Here is an 11,869-nt window from a genome sequence, read left to right on the forward strand (position 1 = left end):
GCATCTCTGTATAGTATGTGTATTCACTCTCTGTCCTAAACGGCTTGTTGGAGCTCCTCGCCCCCCCTCCCTGTAAGCCCAGTGGTCGGCGAGACACAGCGAAACCCAGCCCGAACACACGCACACACCCGCAGCCTGGCTGGGAGTTTGTGTTTGTGCTCAGGCTGAGTTCCGCTGTGTCTCGCTGTCTCGCCGACCCCACACCAGTGAGTCAGCTCACAGTGTCCCGCTCCTCGCAGCAGCGAGCCTCGCAACATCCCGCCGAGTGTGTGTGTGTGAGCAAGTCCGCAGATTGGTTCAAACGTAACAGTTATGTTACATGTTACGTTAACATGTTACGTTAACATGTTACGTTACGTCACTGTACCCAAGAAGTAAACAATGGAAAAAGAGAAATGTCCAACGAGGCGTTCTGGGGCAGCATAGACAGGTCTTCTCTGCGTTAGAGTTTTACTCTCTACAGGGTGTACTTTGAGGGTTTGTGACTCTGCAGACCGTTTACATGCAGAAGCTACAGAACACAAGGGGACGGGTAAGAATCAGAAAAGCATGACAAGGGATCTTTAACATTCAACGGAATCAAATGCTTGTGATCTGTTAGGACCTCGCTGCGGGGCAACTGTGGAGCTAAGATGAGGCTCTGCGTGTTCTGCATGTTCTGCGTGTAGGGAGGGGCGGCCCTGGTTCATTCGACCTGAGTTGAGTTTCCTTTAACCTGAGGTTCCTTTAACCCAAGTAGAGGTTCCTTTAACCTGAGGTTCCTTTAACCCAAGTAGAGGTTCCTTTAACCTGAGGTTCCTTTAACCCAAGTAGAGGTTCCTTTAACCTGAGGTTCCTTGAACTTGAGTTCAGGTTCCTTTAACCCAGTGGTTCTCAAACTTCCTCTGTCAGGCCCCCCCCTTTGGACACAAATAGTCACGTAATGGGCCAAGTTAACATTTATTAAAAAACAGCAATATGAACGTGAGCATTCCTTTGCTAGAACAGTGATAATACAACAATGCCCCATAAGTCTGTGTGGTCAATCCCTTTGCTAGAACAATAAGTTATAACACTTTGCCACTTTGCAATCTGTGCAAAGAAATGAAAAGAGAGAAAGTGCTGATATTTGGCAAAAAATATCAGCATTTTATATATTTAACCTGAGGTTCCTTTAACCTGGGCTGGGGTTCTTTTAAACTGAGGTTCTTTTACCCTGGGCTGAGGTTTCTTTAACCTGAGGTTCCTTTACCCTGGGCTGAGGTTCCTTTAACCTGAGGTTCCTTTACCCTGGGCTGAGGTTCCTTTAACCTAAGGTTCCTTTAACCTGAGGTTCCTTTAACCTGGGCTGAGGTTCCTTTAACCTGAGGTTCCTTTAACCTGAGGTTCCTTTACCCTGGGCTGAGGTTCCTTTAACCTGAGGTTCCTTTAACCTGGACTGAGGTTCCTTTAACCTGGGCTGAGGTTCCTTCTAACGCTAAGGTTCCTTTAAACCCACGTTGCTGTTCCTCTGTTCATAGGAGGAGAACGAGATCCCGTCCTCGGTCTACCTGAAGGATCCCCCCCCATTCCCTCGGGATGAGATCCTGGAGGAGGGGGAGGAGCTAACGGAGGGCGTTGTCGACGGTAACCGCGTCCAGGAGAGCGGGCTCTCCACCATCGACCTATCATCTGACGAGGACGAGGGGCTGGAGGCGGAGCTAGAAGAGGAAGAGGAGGCGTGGCCTCAAGATCTGGAGAACATGGAGAAATCCAGAGCAGAGAAAATGAAGAGATCCAGCCTCAAGAAGGTGAGGACAGACAGGTGATCAGACAGACAGGTGATCAGACAGACAGGTGATCTGAAAGACACGCGATCTGAAAGACAGGCGATCAAACAGACAGGCGATCAGACAGACAGGTGATCAGACAGACAGGTGATCTGACAGACAGGTGTTCAGACAGACAGGCGATCAGACAGACAGGTGATCAGACAGACAGGTGATCAGACAGACAGGTGTTCAGACAGACAGGTGTTCAGACAGACAGGCGATCAGACAGACAGGTGTGCAGACAGACAGGTGATCAGACAGACAGGTATTCACACAGGAAGGTGATCGGACAGACAGGTATTCAAACAGGAAGGTGATCTGACAGACAGGTGATCTGACAGACAGACAGACAGAGAGGTGATCAGACAGACAGGTATTCACACAGGAAGGTNGTAATAATAAAAAAAAAGATTTACATCGATAATTATTTCCGCTTAACCGGTATAAGATATGTATAAATATGAAACTTAGTGACAATTTTTACGTCTTTATATATTGTTGGTCGGACAACGGAGGACTTAGCGCAAGTGTTGTCAGTGCTTGCGTTTCCGTGCGAAGTGGGAGCGAAGTGGCAGCAAGTGTGTGTTTTACTGGGGCTTCTGAGAGTCGGACCACACCCTGGTAAAATTTAACTTGCTGGCATTCTTCTTTATACCGGTTTATACGCTATTCTTTGACCGGATGGTGCCACCGTGTTGTTGAGAGTTTTCAGTGGACTCTACGATTCATCATCGGATCGATTCGAATTCGACAACAGGTTCAAACGGTACCATCTTCGCGAAATAGACGGCAATTTGTCATTGCAATGTGTACTATTTTTGCACGTGTATGAACGAACTTGTTATCAACGATCGTCGTTAAGGGCTTTACAAAAAATAATAATCAAAAAAATTAAATATGCTCATCACTTTTTATTATCCTCAATACACCCTTGTAGACCCCCATTCCGTTACCGTATTTCAACTCATCGAGTCGGGCATTATTAGAACACAGGTTTTATCCACGTTAGGGTCGGTAAGGTTGTAGGAGTTTTATGTCGTCTGTGATAGAAACGCTCATGCTCTCTGATCCCCTACCCGGTACTAATTAGCTACTGCTATTAACCTAGGCGATTCCTAAAACAGCCTAAAGCATAATAAGAATTAGCTACTAGCCATATTTTGTGGACTGGTCGTCCGCTTAGCGCCATTCCTCAGCCGACTGTCGTCTCTTTCGAAGGACGCTCCGGACGAATGTAGTGTTCTATTGTTGTACTTCGCGCGCTTTGCTTCAGGCCACTACTGGTAAAACTCTATTTTTTGCTTCACGCGCGCGTGACATCATGTGACGCTGGTCGCCAAATCGTTCATGGTGTGCTGTATGTGAGGCTACTACATGGTGAATTTCTCGGAAGTAGGTCGCACAATGTCTCCGTGACTTGGGATGGCAAGTCGGGTGGTAAGTGAGTAAAATTTTGGGCCTCCTCGCACTACGCTTTCCGCCCGCCTCTTTATGTCTTTCATCCGGTTTACTACTTCACCTGTAGAAGGGGTGTTCACAGCAGGGCTCCCTTTCCTAAAATTCTTCTACACCGGAATCGCAAATGGACTTGGCGTCGGCATAGTCTAAGGGAGTCGCCGTGTGATAGTGGTGTTTCCATGTACTGTGTGGTATTTTTCCTCGCTTTGTCCTCCGAGGATTTGTTCAATGGGTCGTCGTCGGATCACAACGATATGGTGTTTTCTGGAGCAAGCGTGATGGCGCTTCTCGGATGGTAAAGTTGACGGGATGTAAACGTGTTGACCGTTACTTAAGTCCGCCTGTCAGGAGTCGAGTGGGACTTCTGGAAGGTCCGCCGTATGGACGGTGTCTGGCAAGAGTCCGACTCTCTGTAGCGTACTTCGACATCTTCGTGCCCCCTAACTGTCCGGTCTCAAGTAGCCGAGACGCAGCGTTGGCTGTTTTGGTTCGCCGGTTTGTAAATGCCGACGGTTTTATGGGGTGGGTTCAGTCGACTCCACAGAGCAACGGAACGAAAGTCGTGTTATGATGAGGGGCGTTAATCTGGGTATGTTACTGCCCAACGAGGATAGGACGTAGCCCAAGGAGACCTGTGCGACCATTGTGAGGGCTAATCGGTGAATTAGTGGTTCGTTGACCCGTTGGTACGTCCTAGACTCGATTTCCTCTGCAGGAGCAGGGCCCGGGCTTTTTTATCTACAGTTCCCTTCCTTAGTTTTTATTTAGAACCCTGCGTTAAACCCTGCTCTCACAATGGTTATTTGTTGATGGACGATTGGAGGTGATTGTTGTTGGCCCGCTACTTTTCTTTGAGCTGACGTTCTGTAACACACATCCGTGTGGTCAATAATTATGGAGAGACAGTTCGTATTTGATGGTGTTTTGTATTGTGCCTTTGTGTGTTGTCTGTCTGCTTGTCTGGGTGCTGTCGTCTGTTCTTGCGGGTAGTGTGTGGCATTCTGACACGGGGTACCGACCAGTCGGGTCGGCGTCGGTCTGACGACACGGGCGCTTTAAGGACGGGGCGTTTGGAAGCCGCCGCGAATTAGATGGTCATGCGATACATGGAGTCTCCACACAAGAGCGCGCAACTGCACTACCTGGTGGCGGGGGTAACCTGCCGCTTTTACAAAAATTGGGCAATCGTAGGTTTTTGTGGCGTGGGTCCGTCTTGAGTGCTGGGGACCTCGTCGGCCGGAGAATAAGGACTTGGAGGTAGGCAAGTAGGGGATACGCATTTCGACTCTATCTTGGGAGGGTAGCATAATCGGAATCGTTATAGTAGCGAGAGGGGGTACATCGCTACTCCAGTGGGGGGGCTCGGGGGCATAATGGTCCGTGGCCGGGCCCGGCGGTTTCTTGTCACCATTGCAGATTGTCCCGAGGCTGCAATGAGACTGAAATATAGCCGATCCGACTCGTAAATTTTTTTATACAGGTTCTATGCTAGTAACGATGTTTTGTTGAATATTGTCAAAATCAAATAGGTGTAGGGCAAGATATAACGTTAATTCTGGATGTTGTACGCGATACTACGAAAAGGCTCGAAACGGTTAGCGTCTGCGTCTTAGAGGGGGCAGACACACGGTCGGGCGCAGGCCCCGGTTCAAACATTCCAGGACTGGCACAATTGTCTTGACAGGAGGGACCATTGCACCATGAGACCCAAGGACAGAAGTCCTGTCTCACAACCTAAAAAACAAATTAACCTACCCTTGAACTTAAACTTAAGTTATAATCGTAGTTAAAGGAGCAAACACACAAACACATTTATATAAACCGGGAAACAGTCACTACTCTCGAGCTAAGAATTCGAGGTTTATTTTTCCACTACTTAATTTAGGATTGACTACACATTACTACAAGAGATAAATACAATTTCCAGTGTGAACTTCAAATCTGTTACTATTCATCTTCTTTTGATATAAAATTTAAGCCCTGCCAGGTGTTATATTAAAGCCCTGCCGGATCTAACATCAAAGCCTCTGGCTGCAAGGCCCTCTACACTTTTTCAATCAGGCTCTCGGGACTTGGTACGCGATTCTCTTCGCGTCCTCGTTACCCGGAGCGGTGGGGTGGCCGAATAAGTAGCACGTTTTGTGCCCCTTGCAGCAGACACTCTACAAACTCGGCTGGACACCTCGTCAGCCGACCCCGACAACAACGAAGGAGGTAGTCCTGTCTTGCGGACTGGTTTCGAGTTCTACGGTCCAGGACCTCGACTTCTACTCGTGACCGGCCGGTACTCCTGCGTGTCGGGATCACAATCGTCGTCGATTACCACAGTCGTGACGGTACAGGACCGCTCTCTCCTGCGAGGTAGAGTTTGTAAATAGGTCATTGCCTGAGTTCGGAGTAGTTGTGGTAGAGTACCGCCTCTCTTCCTTGCTCTGGCGTCTATTGGCTTAAGTTCTGTTTCTAACTTCAGGAGGGGGAGTCGTTGGCTTACTTCCGATTTGATTGATTAATCAACTGTACGTGAGTATTATTTATCGGCGACTACTTGCTCTGCCTGTATCCGGTATCGATGTTACAAGCGAATAACCCGGAACGAATAATCTATGACCGTATAAAGGTTTTTTGCAAAATAGCTTAGTTTTAGGACTGTAAAAAAGATATTAAATAAATATGTCCAAACCAGACTGGCTCAACCTCGTGGCGGGTCTACTAACCGTGCGTACGACCTTAGGGGCAGGTCGTTCCGTAAGACTGCGAAAGAAAGCGGTGGGTGTGCTCTGATTAACCGATTCGATTTGTACCCAACTGACCCTCTCCGTTAACTTGACCCGTCCACTCCGCCGATAGGGTGTCTGACCCTCTCTCTCCCGCCACAACAGTACGCCCTTCAGGGTGTTGACAGTCGAACGGTGATTGCGGTGCAAAGACGCTACCGTGAAGGGGACCCCCTCGGTTATCGAGTAGGATGGGTTGTCCTGTGCCGTAACTTGTGTCTCTGAGGTCGTTGGAAAGCTCGCCTGTATGGGGTGGGACCTCAGCGTCGGGGCTGACTAACCTACCTTTCACTTGCCACCTTTTCAAAGGGTCCGCCGCTTTATTCGATTCTGCGATAGTAGACCGTAGCGGGGCGGGTGGGGGATTGGAGCAGGGCAGTCTCGGCCTTCCAGAAAAGGGCCTCGGCGACCTGACTTGGCGTGAGGCCTGAGGCAAGTGGCGAGAGTGGGGGCTCGGTAGGGGCAGATATGTACGATTAAAAGGAGTTGGTTTTGGTCATCCGAATTCATTCGATATGGGGTTTTTTTTTTTGGTTCGTGGATTGGGGTCTATCGGATAATCTAGTCTTGGTTTGGCTTCGGATATTGGCCTCAATTAACAAAACACAAATTGATGAACAATCAATGTTCAATATTAGCTCTTTTCCCGCCTTAACATAAATAAAACAACTCTTGGACCGTATGAATAAACATATCGGGGGCTGCTGTGAGGTCTCGTAAACAGAGACAAATGGTGACAAACGTTTGTGTAAATTTGTCGTCTTATTCAGACTATTGATAACTTATTCAATTTACTAAGATACAGATTTTATCCCCTAACATTTATATATTAAAGCTTTAAACTTCTTGTTGTACCGTAGTTAATAAACAATTATAGGGCTGCTGATGTCGTCTGTTATATATAACAATACAAACTGTGTTATGTGTTCTTCTAAGTATTTTTTTTGTAAATGTAAACAAATATACAGATTATTTCGTCTCGCCTACTTGGAATTAAAACAAAAAACACAATTCTTTGTGACCGAGATTAAGAAATTACTGCGTGCCTCCGCATGCCGCCTATAAGAAAACAAATTGTAAACGGTTGCTAATTTATTTGTATTTTCACTATCAAAAGAGTCGAAGACCAATGACTATAGGTGGGCTTGGACTGTATTACATAGTGCACATGACATTGATCCTACGGAGATTCTCGGGTCTCGAAGTACCTTCCTCTCGCTCAATCGTCTCCGGGCCGGCCCACCTCCGTCCGTCGGTCGCGCGCAAAACCGCGTCCGGGCTCACAGTGCGCGCTGACCGCCGCTCGCGGCGCACGCACATCCACTCTTTCTCGATGCGTACTAGATGTGTCCTGCTCTCTGTTCTCGTCGGTGCGCTAACATACTCCTCTGCTTAACATAACTAAAACCAACATAACTCGCACCAGGGCCGGTGTTGTCGCTGTGTGAAGATCATTGCGCGTTTATTTCGCATTTCTAGTATTGCGAGTAGGAGCAGTAATGCTGGACAGCGCCACCTGCAATGTTATGCGGTATTGTCATAAAATACTGTCATATTGTACAATTGCTGTAATTAGCTATTAATCTGCATATTGCAGAGTGCTACTACTAATTTCTCTATAAGAATGTTACTGGTAGGGAGTTTGGACTTCTTGTTATTTTATTTATGATGTCGTTATCTAGGCTTATCTACTGATGAAAGACGCGAAGACGATATTGTCAGTCAATAGCAGTCCACGGAGCTCAGCCTTTCGCATTCAATTTTACTTTGGAAAAACTTTTTTTTTTTATCAAAAAACTTGTCAGAAAAAATTTTATTTTGTTATGTTTTAGAGTAGGCGTGGCTTATAAGCCTGACGACTATCGATCGGGCCTCCATGGCTCGGGCTTTTTTACCGTAGCCCTGTCGGGATTACCCTCATCACTGAAGCGAAGTGGATCGTTGTGTTGTACTATTCTTAGGTATTTGTAAATCTATGACGTGTTAATGATTTCAGTCTTTCTCAAGGTCTCTTGACAACGACTTAGACTTAAATGTACACTTTTGTGTCTCATGCCGGTGGTCTGGGTTGTACCGGAGGAGTATAAACAGTTTCCCCCTCCGGGGCCCTCCCCGTCGTGTTTCCGTTTCGTTCGTAACATTACCTTGTCCTGAAGGTCTTTGCGAGTCCTTAGTAGGACTCTCCTTCTGTTCGACGTCACCGTCTAATGTCTATATGTTATCCCGGGATTTCTGGTAAAATTCTTTAATACTTTCTATTACCGTTCGCGTTGTCGTCCACTATTCTTCTACCTTATTCTCGTAAATTTGATGTTGAAACGAAGAAAATTGTTTGTGATTTACGTGGCTTACTTATCCCCCACCCCCGGACCCCAACACCGATTAAAGCGTAGTGTTTATGTTAGGCAAGAACCCCTGTGCGGAAATCGGTACCCCCCGTATAACCTTGATTACCTTCCCGGTTGTCTCCTTTAGGGTGGAACCGTCTCGCCACCCCCTTCGAGTGGTAGGTACCATCCTGGGTTGTGGGTTCCCCATCGCTTCTTCAAGCAACGACGGTGGTCCCTCTCGGGGTGTACCCGGGTACGAATATCCGAATAATGAAATTGAAACCCGAATAGTTGGCCACGAACGAATATTCCAATAGTCGAATATTCGGGTACAGCCCTAACTCCCATGCTTGAAAGCACATAGGTGAGGACAATCAAATATAAAATCTTGCAAAACAATTTGTATGACAGCCTGTTTCTGCAAATGCAGTATTGTAGTAGTCACTCCTGCATACATACAACAGGCTACAGTCCACCTGCCACCTGACAGTGAAAGTTACTGTCTGTTATTAACAGAACTCCTCCTGTCTTAAAATGTAACTTAGTTATCCATTTCAAATCACCATAAATGTTCTCTTAAAGTCACATATTCCAGGTACCTGCTTATAACCAAGGTCAAGGTGAACTTTATTATCCCATATGTGAGACTGACCGTTGAGCGGCCCAACCAAGCAAGGAGGCAGAGGCAGAGAATCCATCGTCCGTTAGCTACTCCGGTAGCTCGTCCGTTAGCTCGTCCGTTAGCTACTCCGGTAGCTCGTCCGTTAGCTACTCCGGTAGCTCGTCCGTTCTGTCTCTCAGCTCGTGCTGCCTGTCTCTTGTCTCCTGCTGCCTCAGTAGCCGTGGCCCCCTGGTCAGTTCCAGGCACAGCCACCCCCAGCCGCGGTTCCTCTCCTTGGTCCCTCTTCTTTCCTCCCATAATTCTCCTTACTTGGTCGAATCCCACTTCTGACACCATTTGTGAGACTGACCGTTGAGCGGCCCGACCAAGCAAGGAGGCAGAGGCAGAGAATCCAAAAATATAACCCGACGGGGCATTTATTAACTGATCAACCCAATGTTAGATCACACACAATGACACAGCCACAATAAACTGCTCACGTGCCCAGCCTGCGGCCACCAGCAGCTCACACACACTGACTCCAGCAAAACAAAAGAAAGCACTTAAATAAACAGACGAATCAAACACAGGTGAGGGAAAACAATTAGACACAGGTGAAGGGGGGGAGGGACAACCCAGGGCCCCAGGTGCGCATAATCACCTGGCCCAAAGCCATCAGTCCATAGTGAAGCAGTTCTCTGCGTCACACCATATAGACACATTTATGTGGTCAAGGTGCAGAGGTACAAAAAAGTCATCATATTTGTTATATAGGTATCATAAAACAGCACTGTTTTAACTATTAGGCAAAGTTATTTGAGGATTTGAGCGTGTTTAGCAGTAAAGAAAGGAGTAGAGATGTACGGCACAAAGCTTCACATTTCTTTAGAAAAATCTTATTTTAATATACCTATATTTTTTTCAATGTTTCATGACAGATGTTTGGAACTGGACACTTATTTGTATAACACTTCAGTCTATCTCTGTTTAAACAAACATAATTATAAAAGATAGCATTAGAAAATCATCATGTCATAGAAGAGCTTCAAATATAGCATGATAGGTCCACTTTGAGTTTGTATTTTAATCGAGCAACCTTGTTTTTTAAAAAGCAGACTTTTCATTATGTAAGGGATTACTTCTGAGCTGTGTATATATCCCATATGCTTAATTCCCACTCACATGGGGGGGGGGGTCAGGATCACTGAGGATGCTCAGCTGACATCTGCATGCTGACACTGATCATGCGCTGCCTGCAACACGTCTTCATATCAGTTGATCTTGTAATCTACATGCAGAAGATGCCAGAGCACAGCATGCTCTGAAGCACAGCCTGACAGGTAGAACGTGGTCAGAAGCACACTGATGGAGCTCCAGCCGACCATCAGTCTCTGTCCCTCAATAACAGCAAGTTTCAACTCTTTCAGTCAGATTACTGTTAACCATCGACAATTCTTCCACATTTCCATTCTATTAGTCTTGTTAACCTAAAGGAAATGGTCAGAGCAATGGTCCACACAGAAAGAGGAATTAGGTTGTAAGAAAATGTTAATTTGAACAAAGATCAAAATAAATCTAAATGTTTAAAAGGTATATACATCTACAGCAAGATTCTGACAAAATACCATGAAAAACAAAATGTTTGCAGTTTACCAGAATTTTAAGTTAATTTTAATCTAGAGGTAATATTGAATACAAATATGCAAAATCTAAAGTAGAATGTGCATGGTCCACAGTGTTTTGTAAGAGGTATGGCTCACATGTGTTCCCCCCCCAAGCCAAAAACAATAAAACACCGTAATCATTTTCCTTTTTCTGTTTTTGTTCTTTAATGAAATAAATCGATGATAAGCAGACTTTCAACCTAAAGCTCCTTTTCATGTTTGATTTTGTTATGAATATTAAAAAGTTACTAAGGTAGCCACTTTCTATTTTGAAACTTAATGATTCAGATTGTCATTGTTAAAAATCATCCGTTTTAGCAGCAGATTGATGTTCGAGAACTTTTTACACCACAACCATTGACCTATATCATGTTTTATATTTTGACTATATATTTGGTCTTTCTGTCTGTCTCTCAGGGCAGGATAGCGTGTGCTAACGTCCTCAGTGATCTCTACGCCATGGGCATCACAGAGTGTGACAACATGCTGATGCTGCTGAGTGTCAGCCAGAAGATGAATGAAAAGGTGTGTGGATGTCAAGGTGTTATTATTGTCACGTTTCCTCCCATCTACATTATAGTGCCATATACCTTTTAACAAAGCTTTGGCTTGTTTCTGTTGAACTCTTCGGGGTTATAAAGTCTCCTTGCATGACTCCTTATTGTGTGTGTGTGTGTGTGTGTGTGTGTGTGTGTGTGTGTGTGTGTGTGTGTGTGTGTGTGTGTGTGTGTGTGTCAGGACCGTGAGCGGGTGATGCCGATCATGATTCAAGGCTTCCGTGATGCAGCAGAGGAGGGGGGCACTTCTGTGACAGGCGGTCAGACTGTGATCAACCCCTGGATCATCGTGGGGGGGGTCGCATCAGTCGTCTGCCAGCCTAACGAGTTCATCATGTGAGTTCCTGAGACTGTGTCTCTGCCTCGTTGATAACTGAGCTTTTTGTCTGTGAATTAAAACAAATTATTTCCTTTAGTAACTTTTTTTAAATCAAACTCTTAAATTTTGGGTTGGACAAGTATTTATATCCCGCTAAGGGTCTTTTTCATTCATTCAAACCTTTATTTATCCAGGTGTATCCCATGGAGATCATTGATCTCTTTTTCAAGGGAGACCTGCTCAAGTAGGTTCCACATGAAACATAAAAACATAAACAGAACAACAAAAAGGACACCATACAGCAGGGCTATTCAATTGGCGGCCCGCGGGCCAAATCCGGCCCCCGGGTGATATTTACTGGCCCTTTGAGTATAAT

The 11,869-nt window shown here is 45.9% G+C and overlaps 1 protein-coding gene across 1 annotated transcript in view; it reads left to right on the top strand.

Annotated features, from left to right (window-relative positions):
- The first annotated feature begins 1,000 nt into the window (after positions 1-1,000).
- The window catches only part of LOC104960118 (centrosomal protein of 152 kDa-like), a 19,300-nt gene continuing 8,431 nt past the window's right edge, over positions 1,001-11,869 (top strand). The window contains exons 1-3 of the mRNA XM_010788084.1: positions 1,001-1,015; positions 1,500-1,769; positions 11,035-11,142. Of these exons, the coding sequence (XP_010786386.1) occupies positions 1,001-1,015; positions 1,500-1,769; positions 11,035-11,142 (393 nt within the window). The remainder of the gene's footprint in view (positions 1,016-1,499; positions 1,770-11,034; positions 11,143-11,869) is intronic.

This window comes from Notothenia coriiceps, unplaced genomic scaffold (genome assembly GCF_000735185.1).
Source record: "Notothenia coriiceps isolate Sejong01 unplaced genomic scaffold, NC01 NC01_scaffold00031504, whole genome shotgun sequence".
Classification (NCBI taxonomy): domain Eukaryota; kingdom Metazoa; phylum Chordata; class Actinopteri; order Perciformes; family Nototheniidae; genus Notothenia; species Notothenia coriiceps.